The 27441-nt window shown below is 42.5% G+C and overlaps 1 protein-coding gene across 1 annotated transcript in view; it reads right to left on the bottom strand.

Annotated features, from left to right (window-relative positions):
- Positions 1 to 18083, bottom strand: part of atrnl1a (attractin-like 1a) — a 270092-nt gene extending 252009 nt beyond the window's left edge. The window contains exon 1 of the mRNA XM_084562309.1: positions 17340 to 18083. Within this exon, the coding sequence (XP_084418435.1) occupies positions 17340 to 17587 (248 nt within the window). The 5' untranslated portion in view covers positions 17588 to 18083. The remainder of the gene's footprint in view (positions 1 to 17339) is intronic.
- Between the last annotated feature and the right edge of the window lie 9358 nt (positions 18084 to 27441).

Below are 27441 nucleotides of genomic sequence, written 5' to 3'. Positions count from 1 at the left end.
TACCCATCTGCCTCTGTGGGATGTGAAAGTCATATTCAAATATTCCTCCCGTCATGTTGGAGCTCTGGTGCCCGAGGAGGGGCTCCAGCTCTAACCTGAGAGCACGGGCTCCGCTCCTCAATGACGCTCCACACTCTAAAGGTTAATGGGCTTCATGAGTCAGTCTATTAACCGCCGCCCCGGCTCTATTAACGCGCCAGGAAGCTAAAACTCGACAACGCAACACGCAACGGGGAACGTCACGTGAATACAAGTTGCGTTAACGCTGCACCTTTCCTCCCAGGCTACCAGTTGGTCCCGGTCATGCGTTGCTGCGACATGATCACATCAGCCGGTTTTGGTTGATTTGGTTTTGTTACTAATGAGGGGTGGCACAGGGGATTTTTCACCCACGAGTTTTTTCTCACACAGTGAATGCAGGCACTGAGATAAACTAACAAGCTAAAATAGATTAGACTCTACCCTGCTGACCAGTAGATCCCTCAGATCTAAAGTAGCTACAGCAGTAGGAGGCAGCAGTGCACTACACACTGCCTCCTTTGCAGGAAAGACGATGCAAATTAGCTGCAGTCTTCATCGTCCTTTATCAACCTGCACCAGCTAATCGTTTGGGGAATGCGAGAGGCAGGGATGGCTGAAAGCGTTGTACAAAAGGAGTAAAAACAACCGGAACAACTTCTATTGTGAGGACGTAGTTGCGGTTTGAAAGTCAGGCAATGATATCCAATCTGAAAACTGAGATGGTAATTTAAGCAATCAAAACACTTCATGAAGTATGAGGGAAGCTATGTGTCCTCTGCAAATGTTAACTGAGAAGTCTTCATCAGCTGATACAATCCCTGGATGTGTTGGGTTTGTTGGGTTTTTCCCTTCGAGAGAAAATCAGGCTCTGCAAAACCCAGCTCTGTGCTCACTCCGAGCGTCCGTCGTCTTCTAGCTGCTCTATCTGCGTCTCAACCTATGCTTAAAAGTTTTTGTTAGGTGATTCCATTCCGATAGACTTACTGCTTGGTTTCGCTGCTGGTGTGAGACAAACAAGCTTGACGTCCTTTCAGGCAGTCTTCAGCAAAAATGGAATCAGCGAAGACGCAGAAGTCTAGTTCCGTCAAATGAAAAGACAAACAGCCTCAGCCTGTCAGCTTTGGGATGCTTTCTTCCGTCACAAGCCGGTCCACAAGGAGGACATGCCGTCCATAGTTCAATCAAGAGCTGCTGCTGTGTTTTAAATGATGCATTTAACATCATCTGCCTCACACCATAGTAAAGCTTTTACTTACATTACTGAGCACTTGTCAGGAAGAGGAGGCTCACGGTGGAGCAAAAGCCTACTGAGACACTTAGGAGTAGTGGTCTATAAGAATTACAGCAGGAGAATCTGTACCATATTTAAAGCCACAGAGTCCCTAATAGAAGGGGGTCAGGGTGGATGGATGGGCCAACAAATATTGGCATGACTGCCGTTTGTTTCCTGTTTGGCACCATGTTATGACTGTGGGTCATATCATGTGTGGGGTTTTGCCAGTGTTGTGCTGTTCTCTCTCTCTGTCTGCAGGGACTGCTGCTATCTTTTTTTAGTTTCTCAGCTTCCTGTGAGCTGGGCAGCGATTGGGGGCGAGCTGACTGGGATTCGGCTTAAAAGGGCTTTTGTGAAGAAGCCGGTTCCTCTGTTTTTTTTTGTTTTTGTTTTTTTCCCCGTGTCCCAACTTTTGCACAGTCTATGTGGTTTGTAAATGTACCCAATATGAAGCAGTCCAGCCAAAATAGGGGTTATTGGAATCATAGCGATGTAGGTTCTCTAACACTGGTAAAGCACGATGCAAAGCAAACACGGCATTTCTCTTAACTTAGTCAAGTGGTTTTAGCACAAACTTTTACCAGAGCTTTAATGCATCATCAATATGTTATTTCTATATATTTTTTTTTCTCTGCAGCTTATCTGCTGCTGTCTTCTGTCACAGGGTCAGGACAAACAAAATACATGGCCAACCCCTTTAACAGCAGCCAAACAAAAACGCTCAGGAGCCACTAAATCATCAGCTGGTGATATGTGTCAGTCAACATTAGTGTCAGAGAAACAAGCTACCCTGCCCTCTGTTTCCTGACACAGCTACACAGCACATGCACCCATGTAGCCTGATGTGTGTCTGTTTGTGTATGTGCAAAAATAGAGCCTTTATTACAGTCCGACAACAGGACACTGTATTATTACAGAGTTTGCACACGGCGCATCCAAGCCACTGGCTGATTATACTGTGTCCTACAGCCATCGGAGATGTGTGTGTGTGTGTGTGGGTGTGTGTGTGTGTGTGTGTCCACCCATACAGGGAGCCCCATCACATGTGGCCTGCATTAAAAGTACTATTGTGTGTTTTGGGGGTTTCACAGGGTTGCCATGCCGACTGAAATCACTATCCCATGTTGTCAGCCTCTCACTCTTATTATGGGATGCCCCTACACCACACCCAAAACAGGCTCACCGAGTACTGAATGCACTCACAAAGCAAACTGTAGGATCAAAATGATCATGAATGCCAGGCTCTGGTTGATAGAATGAATCAGTGAGCAGTGATTCCTTCAGTTATTTTATGGTGAGAATTAGTTTCACTGAAGCTGTACCGCTGTTCCATTCGAACTGAAAGTGGAACTGTCCAAACTTCCTCCTGTCATTGCTGGAAGGACATCGGATCTGCATTGTGGAGGTCAACATATGGAAGTCTGCATGCAAACAGTGAAGTGTTTGGGAGAGTGCAGACACACTCTGCATTGGAAATCACGTCCTTTCACTGTCAGGTACTGGATACTTTTTTATTTTTTTTTGTTCAGAAGCCTGCGTTTCTCTCACTTGTCATTAATAATTCTATTATTTTGACAGTAACACGACCAGCCGTTTGCAACTGTCAAAATACCAAAAAAAAAAAACACTTCCTAAAATGTTAACTGCTCCTCACTGTAACTGAGCCGTTGAGTATTTGGACTATTCCAGTGAGTTTAATCTGATTATTAGTTGGTGGTCAGAGTCTGGGAGTCGTTATTGTGTCCTTATCAGCTGTTTTTGAGAAAGGAACTCAACAGAGACTAGAAAGTAGATGCTAATCATGAAGTTTATAGCTAGCATGGCAGCACAGCTTCCCAGGAGAGTGTTTCTGCACATGTGGACCTATAACTAAACCAGGAATATTGCCATTAATTTATTTCAAACTCTCAAACTGTACACTACTTATGCTAATTAATGATAGATTATTGTAAAAAGAAAGTTCAGTAAAAGTTTGAAATGGGGTTTTCACTCATGGATGCACACAGAGCATGTTAAAGTTGACAGATTGATTGATAAAATATTGGATTAAGCAACTAATTGAAAACGAATCTATAGCTTAATCAACTATTTAAAAAACATTGATAGATTAATCGTCAAATCTAAGAAAAAATATATTCACTGATCGACTAAAAATTCCTCAAAATTCTACACACAACACCCTATAATAACAATGTGATTTTTTTTTTGAGATTTTTTACAAATTTATTAAAAATAAAAGACTAAGAAATACATAAGCACTCACAGCCTTTGCTATGAAGCTCAAACTAAGCTCAGGTACATCCTGTTTCCACTGATCATCCTTGAGATGTTTCTACAGCTTAATTGGAGTCCATCTGTGGTAAATTCAGTTGACTGGACATGATTTGGAAAGGCTCACACCTGTCTACATAAGGCCCCACAGTTGACAGTGCATGTCAGAGCACAAAGGAATTGTCAGTAGACCTCCAAGACAGGATTGTCTTGAGGCACAAATCTGGGGAATGGTACAAAAACATTTCTGTTGCTTTGAAGGTCTAATGAGCGCAGTGGCCTCCGTCATCTGTAAATGGAGGAAGAATCACCGGGATTCTTCCTATAACTGGCTGGCCATCTAAACTGAGTGATCGTTGGAGAAGAGCCCTGTCACAGAGGTGACCAAGAACCCAATGGTCACCCTGTCAGAGCTCCAGTATTCCTCTGTGGAGAGAGGAGAACCTTCCAGAAGGACAACCATCTCTACAGCAATCCACCAATCAGGCCTGTATAGTAGAGTGGCCAGACGGAAGCCACTCCTTAGTAAAAGGCACATGGTAGCCCGCCTGCAGTTTGCCAAATAACACCTGAAGGACTCTCAGACAGTGAGAAACAAAATTCTCTTGTCTGATGAGACAAAGATTGAACTCTTTGGTGTGAAAACCAGGCGTCATGTTCGGAGGAAACCAGCCACCACTCATTAGCAGGCCAATACCATCCCTACAGTGAAACATGGCGGTGGCAACATCATGCTGTAGAGATGTTTTTCAGCGGCAGGAACAGGAAGACTAGCTCCAGAGTGCTCTTGACCTCAGACTGGGGAGACGGTTCATCTTTCAGCAGGACAATGACCCTGAGCACACAGCCGAGATATCAAATGAGTAGCTTCAGGACAACTCTGTGAATGTCCTTGAGTGGCCCAGCCAGAGCCCAGACTTGAATCCGATTGAACATCTCTGGAGAGATCTGAAAATGGCTGTGCACTGACGCCTCACATCCAACCTGAAGGAGCTTGAGAGGTGCTGCAAAGAAAAAATATTCAAAAAGACTCGAGGCTGAATTGCTGCCAAAAATGCATCAACAGTATCGAACAAAGGCTGTGAATACTTGTGCAAATGTGATTTCTCAGTTTTTATTTTCAATAAGCTGTCATTATGGGGTGTTGTGTGTAGAATTTTGAGGAAAAGTGAATTTAATCAATTTTGGAATAAGGCTGTAACATAACAAAATGGGGAAAAAGTGAAGCGCTGTGAATACTTTCTGGATGCAGTTCACAACGTCAAAATGGATATCTGTTAAAGTGTAGCTTTAGGTGCATTACAGCCACCTTCACACCTGTGGTATTCAGGCCATACATGGAAGACAGAGCCAGGCACGTCTTTATGAGGCAGATGTACATGGCTAAGATTAAATAAAAACTTTATGAGAATGTCAAACACATTGCACTCAGGAATCTGTGAACAGAACAAACCTTGTGTTTTCTTACAAAGTGCGAAAACAGGTGTAAAAAAGAAACAGAAACAATAATAAAAAGCTGCCACACACAACAACGGCCTGAGGTGATCCTGATCCGCAGCTGAGGCTCCTGCCGCCTGGCAGAAACAGTGCATGAAGAAATGAATGCTCGCTCTCAGGCACAGACTTTGTATTTACCAGATACATGTGTTTACAACTTACCATCACATTCTCTCTCTCTGTCTCTCTCTCTGTGTCTCTCACCACGCTTTCCCTGGATGGAGAAAGCGCTCTGAACATCACGTCAGAGACAGAAAAAAGAAAAGAAAATCGAAGTGGACTGAGAGAGAGGGAGAGAGAAAGAGAACACGGGCAAACAACCAGACATGGACACAAATAATCCAGGCCCTCACTGTAAACACATCCACCCGCCACATGAGACACAAACACACACATAAAAGTCAGCGAGCGTACAGGAAGGCAGCGCTAGCACATGCTTTAGTGGTGAAATCATTGGTGAGAGAACAGATTGGAAGCGAGAGGGAAAAAAAATCTTTTTCTGTGGGGGGGTGGAAGGACAAGTATGTGTGTGTGTGTGTGTGTGTGTGTGTGTGTGTTCCTGGTGTATCTACAGGGACAGATAGATGGAGAGATGGAGAGTATGGAGAGAAGAGTGAAAGAAACAGAGCTGTGTTCTGCCAGGAAAATAACTCCGGTGTCAGCAGAGACCCGGAGGATCATCAGTCAGCAATCACACACAGCACAACACAACATATACACGCCTCACACGACTGCAGCCATATGTAATAAAACTGCCACTTATTTCAAATGTTTCCTTTCTCTCTTGGATTTAAACACAGGTGAAATTCAAATACAGACAGGAGCATGCTTTCAGCACAAACTCGAAACTTCCTGCGGCTACTCGCCACAAGAAAAGCGCGCCGGCAACAAAACTGTTGTGATGAAAAGCACCCATGGGAAACCTACAGTAACAGACTGTGAGTATGGTTACAGAAAAACAGATCAAAAATGGAGAGAGAACACCAGCTCTGGCATTTATGCTTGAAAAGAGCAACTGTGTTGTAACTTCCCAGATCCATTTGCTTTAACTGTAAGAAAACCTCCGCTCTGATCCGTACAAGACATTTAGTTTGCACTGTATGATCGGGACAGTCAATCTTTGCTCTCAGTTGTCCCACAGTGCATTACACAGAAAACACCTGTGCTGCAGGTCTCATACCATAGGCAAAGCAGTGGAATTGAAACACAACTATTGAATCTATAAACCAAGGTAAGTAATACCAGTGTTACACGTTAAAGGGGCGGGCGAGCTGACAGAAAGACCATCTGGTTCTAGATATTGTTGATTGTAATGGTGCATTCACACTGGTAGCTTGAGAGCGACAAGGTACTCACAGCTTTTCAATGGAAGCCGACGATGTGAAGCGACAGGCCGACATCTCACATTTATCTCTGGGTCAGGGGTTGCGCTAGACTTTTTCATTGTCTGTCATTTTGACTGACAGGGTAATACAAATCCCGTCATAATCTATTTTTAACCGTCACTTTAATTTTTCAAAATGCTAATAATGACATAGTCAATAGCATTTAATTTTCATTCATTTTTAATTAAGATTCAGTCCAAACAAGCTGAACAGAGAATCCACACCGTGGATACACACATCAAGCAGATGAATATATTTAGGCTAACTTTTTCTCCGCACTGACAAAAACAACTGACTGTGGCCCCAGTAGCTACATATGAACAAATTAAATGATTTAACTACAAATTAGGGGTGGGACTTGATTAAAACTGCCTTGTCCGTACTCAGACCGGGACTGCTAGCGCTAACAGCTCCGGCGGTTTCTGTGCTCACTCCAACATGCTTTGCATTTAGATGGCAAAGTAGGGTTGAAGTGCGTTGGTGGTATGCAAACTTTTTTTTGCACAATTGTTTTTGCACAATTTGCACAAAACTCCGCTTTTATCAAGGCTTCCATCAGGTAGTTGTTTTTAAATTAAATTTAAAAACTTCCATCAGTCCTAGCAACGTGCTTTCATCCGATTCCTCCGTTAGTCGATCTCTGACGTGTGCATCAGCGTAATCGGCGTACCAGGAAATTGTGCTGCTCTAGGTGTCAGGAAAGATGTGCGACATGAAAGTTGAGCTGACTTCAACTTTTTTTTTTTTCCTCTCTGATGCCGTGATGAAGCAGTGAATGATATTTATATCATATACACTATATTTCCAAAAGTGTTCACTCACCCATCCAAATAACTGAATTCAGGTGTCCCAATCACTTCCATGGCCACATGTGTATAAATCAAGCACCGAGGCAGAAGGTGCACCTAGAAGCAGACTGCTTCTACAAACATTTGTGAAAGGTCGCTCTCAGGAGCTCAGTGAATTCCAGCGTGGTACTGTGATAGGATGCCACCTGTGCAACAAGTGCAGTCGTGAAATTTCCTATACTAAATATCACTTCCACGGCATAGGTTACAGCATAACGTGAAATGGAACTACGCGGTTCCAGATCGTAACAGCTGGGATTGGTCTAAAACACATTTCCTTGTTCACATGTCTTGTGGCTGGTGAACATTGTAGCGTTAGCAGATGCCTTTTCAAATGAGTGTGTAATGCAGTAGAGCATTGGTTGTATTTCAGGACTGACTTATATATTCTGCATGTCACGGTAGTACAGGCTCCATCTTTAGTGAACTACTTCCACACACTTGCTGCTAGTGACCCACTGGGTTCCTCACCTATCTTCTCTGAGGCTTCCATGTTGTTGCCGTCACGTGATCGGTGACTAGTCAACATGATGCTTAAAGCAACATAACATAGCAGTGAAGTCGACTTATCGACTGGTGGACCAGTCTGCACAACGTCTGTGCTGCAGTGATTTCAGTGAAAGTAGCTAGTGATCCATTTTTATTAATTTACTTCAACTCCAGCATGAGCCACTCAGTTTCACTTGCCATTGTGTGGATCACAGAATAAAACTCAACACAGCTGGCACACCAGCACACAGGTAGAAATGCTTTCATCATTACCATGTACCGTTACCATGGTCCATGTACTGGGGTTCAAAACGCAAACCCAACTGAGCCACAGCCAAAGTAGTGTTAAGAACAAGTGATGAATTCAGAAACAAAGTTGCAGTGGTCTATGATGTTGTCATTTTTAATAGATAATGTACTGTAAGTTCATTCTGTAGAAACATTTCAAAAAAATTCTACACAAATAAGCCATTACACATGCAAACGGACAGCCTGTGGCAGGGATTCCATCAATTCCTTAACACAAGGGATAATAACTCTGGCCACAAGGTAAGCCTTAGGGCCAGACAGAAAGTTCCTGGCAGACGATCTCAGATGGAGAGGGCTCAGTTAAAAGACCACAAATATAAGCTGGTTCTGGACTGTGTTGAGCTTTAAGAAGTAATGAAATCTTAAAGCTAAATGGTAACCAGTGGAGTCTGACCTGAAGCCTTTAAATGTTTCTCTCACGGATACCAGAAAAAAGTGCACTGCAATAGTGGAGTCAAGAGGTCATCTACACTGATCAGCCACAACATTAAAACCACTGACAGGAGAAGTAAATAACATGGACCATCTTGTGACAATTCAATGTTCTGCTGGGAAACTTTTGGACCTGGCATTCATGTGGATGTTACTTAGACATGTAGCACCCACCTAGACCAGACCAGACACCCCCACCCCATAGCAATGACACTCCTTGATGGCAGCAGCCATCCCCAGCAGGATGCAGCCTGACACAGACACACACACAAAAACACTTTAGGAACAACTCAAAAAACATGAAAAAGAGGACAAGGTGTTGACCTGGCCTCCAAATTCACTAGATCCCAAACTGATCAAGTATCTGTGGGATGATCCACAGAGGCCTCTCCCCTCAACCCATAGGACCCAAAGGCCCAAAAACATTCTGTTGCCACCACAGGACACCCTCAGAAGGCCCACGTCCATTCTCTGATGAGTCACAACTGTTTTGGAGACACAAGAGAGACCTACACACTATTAGGAAGACATTATTTTAATGCACAGATAGAGTATCAGAAGGATTCACTGTCCCATAATGATGATGTCACAAGACCTTGCCCATCTCTGTGAAACTGCTGCAGCCTCGGAGATGGAACACATGGGGGATATTATTCATGTAACACACCAACCACCCAACTGTGTGTGCATCTGTGTGTTTGTGTGTGTGTCGCCCTTGCTTTCACTCTCATCCTAGCAGGATTAACTCATACAGGACAGATGGCAGTCTGAAGCTCCTCCCTCCCATACCCTCACTAAAACACACACACACACACACACTACAACTCAGCACAGAACGGTGGCAACTTCGGTGCACGGAGCTGTGTCATCATCACTGCACACTGCCCCGAGGCTTAAACACACGTAATCACACACACACACACACACACGGGTCGAAGCCCGTGTCAGCAGATGATGACTCTGATGTCAAAAAAGCACTCTATTCTGTCTCCACTCAGCCCTTCTCACTAAAACACTCATGTGGTTGTTTTGCCCTTGAATGCCTCCTTTCTCTTTATCTTCGGGCATCACAGAGCGAGCAGGATTTATATTTAGATCCCTTTGTGTCTGACTCTCTGTGCATACTTGTGGCTGTGATTTACAGTGAACACAATGTGTGAGTTCTGATGAGAGGGTCACATGAATGGCCGCCTAAATGTTTTCTGATAATAGTAGTAGTGTTTCTCAGAAGTGATCAGACTCAGTTTGCGCACAAGATGTGTCCATATCAATCGGGACTCAAGCAATGTATCCATCTTACGTATGTGGGAAATCCTTAGAGGTTTACTGTAAATATAATCAGAATAAAATGCGGCAAAAAAGGAACACAGTACAAGCAAAGCATAAAAGAACGACGTATGGCAATAAAACATAACATAAATCCACAACGCAAACACATCCAGGAACATAAAAAGGCTTGTCGATATAAATGAGTCCTTAAAAGCCTCTTAAAATAGTCCAGCAAATCAATAGCCTTAGTATTAGGAAGTTCATTCCCCAGGGTCAGGACCAGTACAGCAAAGACACGATCACCTGTAGTATTATCATTAGAATGGGGAACGGAAAGAAGGCCGAGATCAGAGCAGGCGAGCAGCAGAGTGTGGGGTTAAAAGATCAGACACTGATGTGTGTCAAAGCTCCAGGAAAGCATTCACTTGATCACATTCTGCAAATTCCACTCACTGTATGCTGACTGCTTCCTACAGGCACCAACCCGACGCAGTTACAAAACATTTCTTTCATTTCGTTTCCACGACCATCTGCTGTTACACGCCGATTATGTGTCACCACAGCGGCGGTAACGGTGTACAATTATGACAGTTCATCTAATAGTGATGATTATTTTACTCAAAGTGGGATGTTCGGAATGTATTCCTTATAAATGTTCATTCATCGCTGTCTAGTAGAAAAAGACTTATTTCTGCATCTTAACTCTTTGGTGTATTTAAAAAAAAGAAAAAAAAAAAAAGAAAGAAATTCAGTGAACAGCTGCAAAAGCAAGGCCAAAATGAACAACTCCGAGTTCCATGTATAGGAGACACTTGGGAGAATTTTAAGAACATCTGTTTCCATTTTTACTACTACTACCTAAACTGTATATTAGAGAGTGAATAAGAGCCCTAAACATGAGTCAGTGACACTGATGTTATTGAACGAGACCTTAGAATTTTCACCTGAAGTTCTCCCTAACAACAATCAGTCACAATCAATGCTACATTTATTTCACTTCAGTTAATGTGTCATGCTTGGAAACCATCCAAAAACTAGCACAGTTGCTTTTTTCAACAGCCATAGCCTTGTCACAGTACAGGGACATCCATTTGTAACTGGCTGAGAGTACTATAACTATACTAGTCATCCATCCATCCATCCATTAACGTGATGTAGCTAGTTGGCCACACCAAGGACTGGTTAATGAGTTCATCACAGGCATTGTACCTTAGGCAGCTATCAAAGTAAAACCCACATGCTCCCACCAATTCATTCCCCAAGACATGGGTTGTCTTTTCATTACAATATGTTGAAATATCCTGATAAGACAAGGCTCTTCACAATACATTTGACTTGATGGTAAATCCAGTCTTTGCCCACTTTGTGGATTAAATATTAAACTGATAAAACTGGGTGATCCGTTCACGTAAAAGACATGTGGGAACACTCCCAGGACGCACTGAGATCACATTTGAGAGATTTGATCTCTGACCACATTCGGAGGTGGTCTGGATCGCATGTGTTCAAACGTCGCATTCCGTCAGCAGTGTGAACGCAACGCATCCTGAGTCGCATTAAAGACCACCTATACTCAACAGGGGGGACAAAACCCAATCAAAACTACTTCCTCCCATTTTAGGTGTGTATGTTGTCATTATAGACCCAAGTCATGTGCGTTTCCAGTGGACACCATCCACAGATGTTCCAAATAAAACTCCAACTACCAACCAGTCAGTTAAAAGTGACAAAGCTACTTGGATGAAGCGCTGAAGTTTAGTTCTAAGTTGTCTCTACAGTCCAGTATGAGTTTACAGCTGCTGGTCCAAACTGCAGAACCAACAAGGGGAAACACCTCGTGGCATTCGTACTGCTGCCACACACAGCAGTGATGTGCAGAGCTGGACGGGAACCATGATGGACTCCGCCGTCAAGTAATAGGATTTCACTTCCAGCATAATTTCAGAAATGCGCTCACAGTATTAGAGGGAAGATTAAACCGGACGTGAAGTGGAGGAATTTAATCCAAAACTATAATCCCATTTTAGAAATAAAAATAACATTTTCAGCATTTATGCATTTCCTTTTAGAAATAGGTAGAATATTACTTTCAGTAATTATTTTTGACTGACTTGCACAGATGTTTTCTTTTTAAATCCCATCTTGCAGAGGGTCAAGAATTTGGAGTCCCCTCAGTCTGTTTATCAGGCTCCGGGGCGTCTGAGACAAAGACCCTCATTGTGGCTCCGCGATGGTGAAACCAATTTTTGTTGTTATCTTTTGCTCTTCTCTATCAAATAACAGCATTAACATCCTGTTCCAGAACACCCCACAGCATCTCTGTTGGGAGATAAGTGTTTGATCACTGGGAGGTTATTTTAGCGTGGCCTTCAGACTTTCTGACTGCCTGCAGCCTTAGCATGCAAGAGACAAAGAGAGACTACTGCAGCAGTTTATTCTGGCAAAACCTTGGGCAAATACATTTACTTTGATGTGAACCATTAGACGGTTTCCTATTGAAACTGCCTGATGCCATAGTAACGTCGGTCTAGAATGTTTCACAGCCTCCTCTTTTCACCTTAAAGTTAATCGAGGATAAATGAAATTCTTCAAACTGAGTGTATCACTTCACTGCTGCAGATCAGGATGCAATGTACAGATGTTTCTGACGTGTTACTGCTGATTATACACCTGACTAAGAGGAAAAACATGATAATTCGCTGAAAAATTCTGAAAAAAATAATACACACAACACTGTATCCTAGAAATCACGTATTACTGAATTGTTTTCCGGATTATGTTCTTAAATGTTGACTACATAGTGCCCAGAGGGAATGATAACGATGCACTGCATGTACCAGAGGAACCACGAGGTGTCTGGGGTGGATGGACGGGCGTACAAATCACACATTTGTCACATTTGTTCCATCCAGATTCCATCGCTTTGGTTATGATTAGAGAAAGGGTGTGTTTGCTGTAAACACCTTGTGTCTCAGACCACAATGTACCCAGTTGCTATGAAGAGATAAAGAGCAGGAAAGAAGCAACCAAAGAAAGAGAGAGAAAACGTCACTGTAAAACAAAGGTTTAAACTGTAAAATAATAAAACTAAACGGAGCACTGATGCCTTAAATCAATAGACAAACAAGAGTCAACTCCCTATTTTGCCTTTATTGGAACTTTTTTGAATAAAACTAAACTTTATAACCACAAAATATCGCCAAACATCCATAAAACCTGTAACTAATGGTGTAGTATCCGCAAGTGAAACAAAAACACCTTGACAACAAACACATTGCAGATACTGTTGTACAACAGGTCAAACATCACTCACTAAATGACCACAACATCATAAGGTGTTGTTTGTAGCCTCTTTCACGCCGCGTTTAGTGTATCTCTCAGTCTTAAAGTAGAGACAAACCAAATAAATGACAAAAATTCAACCTGCACCAAAAAGGCAGGAAAACAGATTAAGACACCACACCTGTGCTAAAAGGTGAGAATTTGAGTTAACAGATTTCAGCTCTAGCCTAGCATAGCCATAGTCACCACCCAAACCATTCGATTAGCCCAGCAGATCTTTGCCAGACCATAGTTTTCTAATAAAGCTTCCAACGGAGAGACTCAGACCAACTTTCCATCACAAAAACCACGGTAGGCAGGGAAATTGGCCTGGCTATTCCTAGCTATTTTAAAGCTACAGTATGTTTCCAAAACAATATCACTATTTTCGGGTTTCCCTGCCCCCTAGTGGCCAAATCAAAGTATTATTACAGCTTTAACGGAGATTGTTGTGGAGATGGCGTTTGTGGAAAGCTCTAACAGAGGACCCATTTTGACATTTGTAATGAGGCCTTGTTGGACTGTGACAAAAAGATTTCAACATAACACAAACCAACACAAAAGCAAACAGTAAGAGAAGACAAAGGAAATTAGAAGAAAAGGAAGAGCGTAAGATATAAGGATGTTTCTTAGAAATGAAAACAATAATTTGATTAGAAGTCAAGAGTGCTTTTAGCTGATGACTTATCTGTATGTGTGTATGGGTGAACAGGCACATAGTATCTAGTCAGGATGAAGAGAAAGCGAGAAAGAGGAATAAAAAAGAGAGAGAGAGAAGACATCATTGAAAAACAGAGGGTGATACTGCGAACCAATAAAACTAAATAGAGCGCAGATACCTTAAATCAATAGACAAACAGAGTCTACTCCCTATTTCTTCTTTATTGGATCTGTCTGTGTGGATATAAGACACAGTACTGTGTGTGTGTGTGTGTGGTATGTGTGTGTAGTGTGTGTGTGGTGTGTGCGTCCCAATCATCCCCACTGCAATCCAGCGACCACTGAGGCTTCAGTATTGAGTATTTTCCAGACACAGCGGTGATATTGAAGCTCAGTCCCTTTCTCTCCGCTCCACTGGAGAGAGCTCCAGTCCGTCCTCATTCTAGATACAGCCGATGCAGCCGCAAGTGCCGCGATTCCCTCAGATAGTACAACTATCTGGACCACGGCGTTTCTGTAATACTGCTTGTCTTGGGGGAGACTCAGCCAGTCCCCTAAAAATAAAACCTCAGTGTTTTTCAGACGGACTACTGGAAGAATTTTAAAAACTGAGCTCAATACACGTTTTCAGGCAAAACATGGAAGATTATTTCCAAGTTCAGTTCACTTCCAATTTTTTTCTGCTAAAGCATGCCATCTGTATGGAAATTGATCCATCAGCCCGCACACTGCAGCAGAGTAAAGTCTTAAATTTTTTGGTTCTGAGTTGGTGTCCATTTCTCGGTCTACACAGAGTGAAGGATTATGGAAATTCAGCCAACGTGGAGCCAACAGAGACTTGCTTGCAGTCCTCCAACAAGCCAACAGTGCAACGCCCCTGTGTGATGATGCAATGCACCGAAGGTCGAAGGCAAACTGGTTGAAGATTTGGCTTGAACTGGAAAGGAATGACCACACCAGAGTTCACCACAATAAAAAAACGGAAAACGGAGACACACGAACAAGGCAGAGGCACAGACAGTGGCTAAATACTAAAATGCAGTTGCTACAGAGAAGTTCTTTGTCCTCAGTTTTCCACAACTGGGGTTAAGCTAAAAGGCAAAAAAGTGCACAAACACAGATAACACATATTATCAGTTTGTCTGTGAAGCTTTTAAGTCATCCAGAGACACATGAGGTGGCTGGGGCGGATGGACGGGCGTACAAATCACACATTTGTTACAACAGGTCAGGATTCACATCCAGATTCCTGCACTTTGGCTAAGATTCAGTAGAGGGCAGGACTTTGCACAGAAAGGACACAGAACCGGGTCAATACAGAGTCTACCTCCCCCTTTTGCCTTTGTTGGGTCAGAATTAAACTAAACTTTCCAATCACGAATATCCACCAAATATCTACCAAAGGCAATACTAAAACTCAGTTGCTCTCTTCTACAAAGAAGGTATTCATCTGGAGAAGCTACTTGTGTGAGTGGTGAAAACCCTTCTGAACTGAAGAAGCTACAGAACCTCTTCAAGAAACCCTACAGTCCAGTTGCCCTAGTTGCACCTAGTTTTTTTTATATTTGCTTTATACATATTCTTTGTGGCACGAGACGGCAACAACAGGTAGACGCACATCTACAAAGCTCTGCAGAACTGTGGACACGACACTTTGAACCACAGCATTATTTAAACCACATCACGAAATGACTATTAATGTTCTCAGCATATGAGATGGGTGGCACAGAAGGGGAGATTACGACGTTTAGAAATTTCAAGTGTCCTCAACGCCCACTCGAGATGGTTATGTAGATTGAGCAGATTGGGATCTGATGAGTGCCCGGGCACGGACCCCTCCCATGTGTGAGTGAGACACCGCGGTTAGTTCATTTGTGCACGCCTTAGCAGTCACTGTATGCCATCTCCATCTCTTTGTAGATGTTATGCATCTATGTGTTGTGTGTCATTCTCAGTCATCTTTGTCTCTCTTTGTGGTTGTTTTGTTTCTTATTGTGGTCACTTTGTCTTTCCTTGTGGTGGTTCATGTCGGTTCATGCACTCAGCTTCAGTCTCTGTGGTTGTGTTGCATCTCTTCGTGGTCAGTGACTCCATCTTTAGGATTGTTTTTTTTTTTTTGTTGTTGTTGTTGTTTTGTAGTAAATTGTGTCATTTTATGTGTCTGGTTGTCTAAGTCTCTCTGTAGTCCACTTGAGATAGTCCACACAAATGCTCAGGCTCTGTGACGCCCTGACCTTATAGCCTTCTGCCTGGTAGACCTATCAGTTGCTCAGGATGTATTTGCTACATGCACATTTTACAAGACAATAGCAGTCTTGTATAACACATACACACACACACGCACAAAATGCTAAGATAAATAATGTCAAACCTATATTAATATACCAGATTTCATTTCAGTCTTTCGGCCAAAGACAAATATCTTTGCAAGTAGCTGCAAGACATTGAAAGACATCTTCTAAACTACTCAGTATTAACAAACGCTAACTGGCCACTAAGCAGCCACAATAAGAAAAGCTCATCCCTGTGGTGTCGTCTGTTTCCCAGCCCACATGTTATCTGCTGTCCACCGTTCTCACAACAATCACATTGACTGAAAAGTCGATGCAGTCCTCCGGAGAGAGAAGCCCGGACTGAAATCCTGCCATTTCTCCGTCCGTAGTTGTGCAGAGCAGGCTGTAGGTGACCGTGTCAAGGTAACATCATTCTCTCAGGAGGATACGAGGGCTGAATACTGCCTGTTTGGTGACGACGCTAATTATTGTCTCCTCTTTCTACAGTAAACACATAATGAAACCCATTCGACACAATTTTCACCATCTGGCATTTACTTGCATGGCTCGCAATTACACAGCCCATTAGGTTAAACTAAATTTAATGAAATGCCACTCCATTTTGAGCAAAAGATGGCCATTTGATCGAAACATTTTTCACGCTGCAGCTTTACAGCCAAATAAGTCTGGCTCAGAAAATATCAGAGGCAGAATATACGCCATGCAGCATCTGAATTTCTGGTTTTATTTTTAAAAGAGTACCTGAAACACACTGTCCAGGAGACAGACTCCGTCCAATCTGCTGTCAGGAATTAAAATCACATACAGTCATATTTAGAGACATGTTTACTCTCATTTGAGATGAGTTGAACCTGTGCACACACTTGCACTTAACTACCAGGTGTAGCCCAGATATACTCTTGTTCATGTGACATTCCCTCATGGAGATTGTGCATTGTACACGCACACACAAACAGCTGCACAGCTTTTAAATCCTAAATAAAATAGACATGGAGAAGAGACTGCAGAGCGCATGATTGATCTTTGTTTAGGTGTGGAAACAATTCCCCTGCAAACAATCTGACACTAGAGCCACTAGAGGCATCCAGAAAGGACACAGAACCAGGATATCTGACCCAACAAAACCCAACTAATACTAGACACATCTCAGAGTGACGGATTAAAAAGCCTCATGATGTATTCGACTCGGCTCAACACAGCTGTGACTTAGATAAAGAACCCACAGGTACAGGCCTTGGATTTGCACGGGACAGGTCAATAACCAACTTACTTGAATCTTCCCTGGCAGTGCTGGCACTGATCCCCGACCCAGCCGTGGTCACACACGCAGGTCCCGTTGACGCACTTCCCTGAAAAACAGCTTTGGTCACAGGACTTGGACGCAGACGCCGACGATTCCGTGTGGAGCACGAGATGAAGCATCATCAATACTCCCAGGTAGGTTTTCAACACGCCCCGCCCGCTCCTTTTTGGCGACTTGGTCCAGGTGCACAGATGCGCCTCCGCAACGTCTCCCATGATGGTCGCGGAGTGTTTTCTTTTTATTTTCGATTGAGAAAACAAACTGCCACCTTACGCAGAGAGGTGAGCTGCTGTCATAGGTGGAGGTGGTGTCGGTAGGCTGGAGCAGCCAACCTGTGACGCCTGCGGGAAAGACGCAGGAAAACAATAATTACGCACTGTCAGAACATACCGGGCTGCGTGGAACACGCTGCGGGACGGGGCGAGAGGAAACTTCGAAGAGGATAGTTCAGACGTCAAAAACGGCGTAAACGCAATTCCAGTCGGACCCATCCGCTCCGAGCCGCAGCAGAAACACTGGAGCCCCGTTTAGCGCTCCGCCACGCGTTCCCGCAAGTCTTCCAGATAACTTCCACCGCGTTTAAAGGTTCCGATGTAAACACGAGAGGAGGATGTTCCCTCAACGCCAAAAATAATAATAATAATAATAAATGTAATCCGGGAGATAAAATGGAGCTTTAGATGAATCTGTGCGCGCTGCTCTCCAGTTGGACGCGTGCCCAGACAAAGACGTGCCGTTTTTGTTGTCGGAGGGATGCGACAGCCACAGCTCTCCCGGAGAGGCGCTTCTCTCTTCTGCCGCGTCTGCTCTGCCTGTCTTCAGTCACACAGCTGGTTTCTGACAGGGGAAACTCCAGCACGAAGCTCCGAGCATGAGCAGTAGAGGCAAGCGGTTAAAGGGCCAGTTCCCTTTAAACGCGCCAAAGGCCAGAGATAGATAGATAGATAGATAGATAGATAGATAGATAGATATGTGCAAATTCATAAGTTGCATCTGGTGAATTTGGGAGAGCCTACACTCATAGTAATAGTGCACAATGGCATCCAGGTAATAATAATTTTGTACATTTACTGGAAAACTAATTAGCAGATTATTAGTGAAATACAATAATAATAATAATATAAAAAAAATAAAAACGCATTCTAACGAATAGATTTTAAACCCTTTCTTTGTTCCGGGCACAGAAGCAGAAAACTGAATGCGCTCTGACGTTCACCACCCCTGGGCTGCTCTAGTTTTAGTGTCTGGTGAAGCGAGGCTGCACTTCATCTGCCCAGGTGATAGTCGTATCCATTACTTGGTCACTCAAGCAACCATAGATAGATAGATAGATAGATAGATAAATAGATAGATGATTAACTATTCCTCGTTTTCCTGGGGAAAAAGACCCAGCATTGGATATTTAGTTCTTCAAGGTTGACTAAATACAACCGTGGTGTCAAAATCCAATTTTGTTACTCAGTCAATAGAAATATAAGTCTTTCTCTCTTACACACACACTTTCAGTTGCGCGGAATGAAGAAAGGGTAACCACAGGGAATGATCACTAATAAAACTGCAGCAAAATGGTAATTTCTTCTGGAACGATTGCCCTGAGACACTTTGGAGACAGCATAACATCCCCCACTGAATCCATTACAGCAAGGTCTGGTTCAGTTTATTGCTCAAATAGTTATTATCTATCTATCTAGCCATCGCCAGCAGGAAACAGTAAAATATCTGAGTGCCTGCAGTCTGTTCATCTATTGCAGCCATCATTCCGTGATTAGTGGACACGAAGAATCAGTACTTGTGATGAGAAAGGTTGTTTTAAAATCCGAAACTCACTTCTTTATTTCTCACCCAAGTTAGGTGAACTGCTTTCGAGTTCGCTCAGAGACGTACATGACAGGAACATTGAAACCAGAGTGACACGGCAGAGGTCTAATTCCCCAAACTGTCTCCCTGATTTATAACTTTATTTCACTCTGAAGGCTTTAAAGACACAAAAATATTCTCTGGAGCCAAGCGGTGCTTTTGGAAAACAAAGCCAAGATTTGCATCTGTGCTCCCTGAGGGCCCACGAAAACATCCAGCGAGCCAGAAGACGATAATCCTCTAACGGTAAGAGGGGGAAGATATTACTCTGCTGCAGTGTGATGAAGAGAATCACAAGGTTTCGACTTGAGACAGTGATTGCAACACTTTCGTATCTGTGCAGTGACTCAGTGTGGGATAGGATGAATGACAGCAGAGTTTCTTCCCAGCTGCAAAGAGCCAGTACCAAACTGCAACTATTGATTTATGTTGTGTTGCTAAGTATCTGCCCAAGTGATAGCTCAAACCCACAGAAATTCCCGATTAAGTTTGCAGCTCTAAGAAGACTGCTGGCCTCTGTTGTTTTAAAAAGCACATGTAGGCCTGGTTGCGTCACAGTGTCCTCGCCGGACTCAGCCGGAGCAAGTGGTTCTTTTCTGCAAATAATCTCTAACCTAATGTAGACAGAATTAGCAGCTCCACCGGTTGGTGGAGACCAAATCACAGCCAAAAGAGAAGGAATATTCCACTTGCAGTGATCATACAGACTTAAACATGACTCATGGAATATAATGTGGCCAGAGGCAATGCTAGAAAAAGTGATTCTAGATAAGCTAGCTCCAGATTAGCTTACTTTACCCCACTAGCGTCTTATACAATGGCACCTAAAACTCTGGCAGACACCATGTGTATTTCAGTAACAGTACCATAGCTGACTGGTTGCTAAGTGTTAATACTTTAACTATTAGCTTTCTCACATTCTTTCAGCCTCCTAGCTAAGCCTACAAGTCGACTGCCGGCACACAATAGAGCTGGACATACTGCTCTGCTAGCTAAATTAAATAACATTACGGTCAAAAAAAAGAACAAATAAAATAATGTGATGCTAGAGTTTTTATTTTTTATTTCAAACGTCTCTCCTCCATGGTTAAAGCTAGGCTAGCAGCATTCAGTTAGCTATTTAGTATTATTTAAAATCGTCATTATCTGACTCACTTTCCACTTGGTACTGGATTCCTTTCTTCTCTCTTTTGTTTCTTATCCCCCAGAGGAATAACTTTTGATTGCCACGACGACAAGCGGCACCTCTGAACATTTAAAATGTTTCAGGGCGCAGCGTCTTCCTCTTCTGCGTCTCTTCTGAAAACGACACAGTCTGCAGGATTGTTTAGTGTTCATGCTCACGAGCTCAGTTTCCACCAAACATGACTGCATGAGGAACGAAATGGGTTTACAGCCACGTGTCATGATCATTTTGTCATGATTGTTGGTGGGAATTGGACGCACAGATTCAGTCCCAGACCAAGAACCCAGAGGTTGGTGATGTGATTGCGGGTGTGCAGGTAAAGTGGCTCCAGCTCCACCCAGCTCCAGACCAACCTCCAGTCAGGAAACACACACAGAGAGACAGACACACCCAATAAGGAAAAGGAGGGGAAAAAAATGGAACTCACAGGAAATCCTGACAACTTTGAGTTTTGGATTTACATTTACTTTTTTTTGTTTTTTTTTTACTTGAACTTTTTCTTTCATTTTACCATGACTTTCAGTTTTGGATTTTTATTCAGTTTGGTGTTCTTCCTGTTTTGCTTTGAAAGGTTCCCCTGGTTCTGTGTTTAGCTTACTTCCCGCGTCACCTGTGGTTTCTCACAGGTGTAATTGTTTGTTCCCCCCTAATTTGATTCATCTCTCTTGTTTCCTCAGTCAGTTCCATTCGCTTTTTTTTTTCACAGTTTGTTTTCTCCCTGGATCTTTCCACTGTGTTTCCTAGTGCTTGCTGTTTTGGGTAAGCTCTTCTATCTGACATTGTCCCTGGATGTATACTCACCTTTTCTCCCTGAACTGACTTCCTGGACTTCCACTGACAGTATAATTCAAAGTATACAGTGTATTTAGAAATATTTAAAATGACAATTGTTTTTTGGTTCTCACTAAATCCTTCTAGACTGCTCAGTAGGCCATGCCTCTGTGACCTTTCAACCTCTGTGACACAGCTCTCAGTCAGTGATATCGAGTCAAATAGCAGCCAGCTGACAAGTTCATCTCGGGTCTCCATCACTTTCCCCACAGTCGGCCGGAACGTGTCATTTGATAACGTTTCATTCATTGGATCAAAAAGCTGACTCTAACTTTCTGCAGTGCAAAGATGCTCTCTGTGCTTTTGTGCACACAATTACACAAGTTACAAGTTAAAGAGGCAAGAAGGAAGAAAGGGTTAGGAACGACTGTAATCACACATGATCCACAATTTCTGGTACATGTTGTCAGTTTGGTCGTACACAAAAGCAAAACTTATCATGTTATTGTATTTTTGTTGACATGATTAAGAATTTCCTGTACGACTGTGATTTGCTAAATAAAATATTTACAGGGCAACGTAAATCCTTATATTTCAGTGATACAATACTTCCTCCCCGTGACAAAATGATCTGACCTGAACATTCATCTAGTAGTTGTAAAACTAAGTTAACCTTTGTTTTCAGTATGTTGTATGACCCCCTTGTTCAACACTTAGAGCAACTTAACATTTCCAGTAACTGCTGATCCATCGTCTTTTAGCCCATTCCTCAGAACAGATACACTTCCGTTCTGAGATGTTGGCGGGTATCCTCACACGAACTGCTTGCTTCTTGTCTTTGACTTGGCCATTCCACCACGTTCATTTTGTTCTTCTTGAACCATTCTGTTCTGGAACGACTTATGTGCTTGGGCTCGTTGTCTTGCTACATGACCCAGTTTCTCAGAAAGCTCCTTTATCCGTGCCATCATACACTTGCACAAACACCTGAATCTGACTCTGACTTGTCCTTAAAATGAACTTGTAATCCTTGAAGTGCAATTTTGCAACTCACAGTTATCTAATATTGGCTCATTTTCCTGAATAAACAACTGCACGTATACAATATTTCAGTTTAATTTCATGTCCATCTTCATGGCATGAAATATTATTAATATTAAACTTTCAACTATTAACTATTATTAATATTCAACTTTTAAGCAGCACTGTTGATCACCAGTTCAAAAAGCACTGTGCTCACTGTTTGTAGGAGATGGTATCTTTAAGATAAACAGTTTTGGAAAAAGATGACTTGATAAAAAAAAAAGATAAATGGACTGCTGCTGTTCAGCCTGCTCAGAAAAACACAGCGTGTACATTACAGCGTAAAAGATCCATCTTCATCAGCCCAATATGATTAAGACTGATTTTATTTTCATACCCGGCACAGTAATGCACAACATTTAAATAGTTTTCGTTCACATTTATGGAGGAAATTCATTTCATTTCTGAGCCCTCGGTCATTTGCTGCTTTCCCTGCAGCTTCGAATCGCATTTGGCTTAAATAACTCTGCTTGATTCTTATTTAGATTCTGTATTATCTGACTGCTGCAGGTATTCTGGCGGCCGGCCATTTCTCGAGGAAACAGCTGCTTTATTGCGAGCTGGCTTTTCCTTTCTGCACCCCTCCTGGGACATGCAGCACTACCTCCTGCTCTCCACGGTGCACCTTGCTGCTGCTGCTGCTGCTGACATACACTTCTTTCTTTGCCCTAATTTCACAGCTCTTTTGCCAACAACAAGACCCATCTGCCTTGCCTCTAAACTAGGCAGCGTATTCATCAAATGTCTAGTGAAGAGAATAGCTATCTGTTTTGCCTTGCAAGTCGAGATAAATGACAAGGTCAAGGATATGGGGATATCCTCCTTGTCCGTATCAATATTCATTAACTCTCACGCAGGATTTTAAGTAGAAAATTAATTGTAGGAGTTTAGTGTCACAGCTGACATTAAAATAAGTCTTTGTGCAAAGATGATGTCTGCTCTGTCATCTTTAACTAAGCATATTCACCCTTGCTGGTGTTTTAAATTAAATAAAACTCACATCTACTTGTTGTCCTTCAACATGTCACGTCTGAAAAGCCCACAAGCTGCCACCTCTGTGCACACGTCTCCTGGTTTAGAGTCTGAGGGACAGCAAACAGTGGTCTGAAGCCACCACACTGTTAGCATGTGGGAAATTGGTTTGGCTTGTTATTCCTGCTGCTTGAGTTGAATCCTATTATAGATCGTTTTTTAGCCTCCCCCCAAAGGGCCACAGTAGGAATATTGATTGGTTTACTCAAAGAACCCACTGTTAGAAAGATGAAAAAAGAAGAAACCAATATTGATTTTACAGTTTGATTATAATTAAACAATGGAATAAGTAACTGCGCCGGAGGGATGGGGATGAATGAAGATTATGAGGACATGCAGGATGCAGAGAAGGTGCATGTGGTGATATTGGTTTGCTGCATCCTCTCTGTGCGCATATTAATGCATTGTATTTCTGCGCCAGCTGTGCGGCGTTTAATAGAGCAGATGTGTTGTAAAGACACGCGTGTCGAGACTGAATATCATCACAGCCGTTTTACTAACATAAACTGGAAGGGCAGACAGGTAGAGAACAGAGATGTGGATGGTAGAAAAAGAATTAAATGCCCCTAAAGATTCCCGAAACAGTAGTGGATTGCTATCTGGTGACCCCTGCTGATTGATAGCTACTAACGCAACTCATACAGAAACACATTTTATCAGAAAACAGATTTCTCCGTTTGTTCCTGAGCTTTGAGTCACATCACAGGAGCTTCAGAGGACGGTTTGACTCAGGATTATGAGAATATCATGTGTGCACATCACCTTAGCCTTACACTTGGATACCACATTTCCTCATGTGCTATACTAAATACTAGACAAAACTCACTGTTAGGTTTTTGTATGGTTTAATTCCATATAAAACATGAAACCCTTTTGATTGATCAGTTGTGTAAAAGTCTAATGGCATATCAGGTCACGAGACAAAAGGCATTTAAGGAAAGAATGCGGCATCAACGGCTTGAGGCTAACAATGCCTGTTTGCTTTATATTCAGGCTTTTGTTTTGAAAATCACCTCCTGAGCAGATGTGATTTGTGTTCTACTTGCTGAGGTTACTGCTTGTTGCATTTTGAACTCAGGTTTGCTTTATTATATTGTTTATACTTTTTTTTTTTTTTACAGTTTATGTAAAATTAATGGTACACATTAATATTCAGCGTTGACTTGTCAGTGATGCGTAATGCGCTTGCATTTACTTGCACCCAAAACTATATGTGGGCTTGACTCACCAACCTTTTGGTCAAAGGCCCTAACGCACTGACCGACTGTGCCACTGAGACCTCGGTCTAAGTCATCAGAAATATGCTGTTACACTCAACAACTCAGGGGGCATACCTGAAGCTGGATTTCTGGGTTCTTCTCTGCTTCCTGGTGGCAAACTTAGTCAAAGAGCTTACCCAAATATCATTACACAGTCATTACGTACATGTACCTATGTTTAATGAAACCTTTAAAACTTGTACTTGTTTTCCCTTTAGCTACTCGAGCAAGGTGTCCTTTTGCAGAGGACCACACTCTTTCCAAAGGACATAAACTTTAGAGGGAGGTTCTACCAAGATTTGAACTCAGATTCCTGGATTCAGAGTCCAAGTGCTAACCATTACACCATAGAACCACTCCTTCAATTGCCAAATGGACACTTTAATGACATAGTAGTATTTTCTGAAAGTGTACGTCGTCTCCAGGGGAGACTGCGTTCATGTCGCAGGCCTTAATGATGTAATTTCCTCTTTGTAATGTGACCTCATGTTTTTCCTCTTCTTCTGCCGTGCCAAATATGTTTCGGTAACAGGGTTGGGCACATGTTGTGGGACACAAGTTCAGTGCATCATTACTATTATTTAAAATATGTTGATTATTAAGCTAACTGCTTTAACAGTTACAAGAGACATAAATCAACCAAATCAGACAAAAAAAGTGTCATTCAAACTTATTTTAATGTTTGGAGTTTGCATGTTCTCCCTGTGTCTGCGTGGGTTCTCTCCGGGTACTCCAGCTTCCTCCCACCATCCAAAGACATGCTGGTTAGGTTAATTGGTGATTCTAAACTGGCCGTAGGTGTGCATGTGAGTGTGAATGGTTGTCTGTATCTCTGTGTCAGCCCTGCGATGGACTGGAGACCTGTCCAGGGTGTACCCCCGCCTCTCGCCCGATGACAGCTGAGATAGGCTCCAGCAGACCCCACGACGCTTAACAGGAATAAGCGTGTATAGAAGATGAATAAATGAATGAATATTTATGCACATGTTATGTCGTCATCAGAGAAGGTGGGACAAGAGAAAAATGTCATTTTAGGGTGTGCTTGAGATGTATTTGGTATTTTAATTAAGATTTTGTCTGGGCATGTTTTTGCTTGATTTATTCTGCAGCCTTCCTATCATCAGTTCAGAAGCGTCTTCTTCTTTCATGAACTTGAGCCACTCTGTGACCTCTAGTCTGTGTGGGATCTTCCATTTCGGTTAAAAACTTTGGCAGCTTCCTTAAGACCAATTATCATCACTCCAGTTTCTGCTGGCCTTGCCTTTTGAACTGTTTCCAAGGGACATAAACTTTAAAGGCAGGTCCTACCGAGATTTGAACTCGGATCGCTGGATTCAGAGTCCAGAGTGCTAACCGTTACACCATAGAACCACAGACACGCTGGCTCCTTTGCCGTGTGATGGCACTTTAATGATGCTTCAATGAAACACTTATTTGAGGCATGAGTCTGAAACCCACTTCTGACGTAGATTTTCTGTTAAAAGTACCTCAGGATTTCACATGAAAACACGTAGTGTATCAAACAGTGATTAACATCACTTAAAGCCTGGAACAGAGAATGTATCACTGTGAAAAAACAGCATTGTCAGCTGATGGCATGGAAAACTCGGTGTTAACGCATTTTGACAATGAGTTTAATCGTTACTTGTTTATGAACAGTGCCATTTGACAACCTATTTGTATTAGTTCTCCTGGAACTATTTCTTTGTCCCCAAGTCAGCCTGAAGTTCATTAAGCTCATCTCACAGCCAAGGTATTCCACGTACAAAAGCCTGTAACAGACTGAATGTCCACCAGGAGTTGAGGCTGGCTGTCACAAGCATCAAACCTAATAATAAAAATACATACCAAAAATCATTTTTATGTGATGATCGTTGACTTGTTCGGTCTGCACCACATCTAAGCCTCAAGCCTCCCACTTAATCCACTGCAAGGCCTTTCTAATGCAGTTTAATTTCTGATGCATATATTGGCACCGAGTGCTTTATTTAAATGCATATATAGTAGATAATGTGTGGAAGTACGTGTGATTTGACTGCAAAACTTCTATTTACCTGCTTATTTTTGAATACCCTTATAGTCTTGGTTTCTCTTGTGCACTTGGATTTTCTGGAACGCATCGTGGCAATAAAGAACATACGCTTTGGTGAATAATTTTAGGAGTTTTTAAAAATGAAATTCAAAGAGAAAATGAAAATTGATCACTCTGTTGCCTTTCCTGCGTCCGTATGGGTTTTCTGTGTGATTCTAAATCTGGGTTCTTTTCTGTGTTAGACCTGTCCAGGGTGTACACCGCATCTCACCCAATGTTAAATGAGACAGGCTCCAAGGGATAATGAATGGACAAACTAAAGAATACTGCGTACATGTTTACACCTGTGTGTGTGAATTAGAAAAAAAAAAAAAAGAAGAAAAAAGAAGTAGATGATTCTCTAAATTTGCTCATGAACTGTAAGACTGCTAAACCGGATGAAATCTGTTCCCACCATCAGACCTCAAAAATATTGAAGTCTCTCGGTAAGGTCACTATATTTTATCAGGAAGATTAAAAGTAGGTAACAATTCCTGTCAGTCATCTGGGTACAACAAATTGCCTTTTGTTCAGATTTTGCAGACACGCACAGTCCTGAGCAGTCACATTTCCTGCGACGTGGATCATGTTACTGTCCTAGTGACGTTACCTCCAATAAGATCTCATCTACCACTGCCAAACCGTGTTGTTTCAGATCAGTGAGGGGGAGAGAGAGCGCAGCTTGTGGCTGGAATCCAGGGGATTTCCTCTGCCTGTGATTGAGTCCTATCTGCAGAGCTCAGAGACGCATGGCCTAATGACAAAACAAGTTGGAAAAATGAGGGAAGAAACGATATTGTCGCTATCAAA

Source organism: Chelon labrosus (assembly GCF_963514085.1).
Source record: "Chelon labrosus genome assembly, chromosome: 15".
Taxonomy (NCBI): Eukaryota; Metazoa; Chordata; class Actinopteri; order Mugiliformes; family Mugilidae; genus Chelon; species Chelon labrosus.
This window is presented reverse-complemented; position numbering and strand designations above follow the sequence as displayed.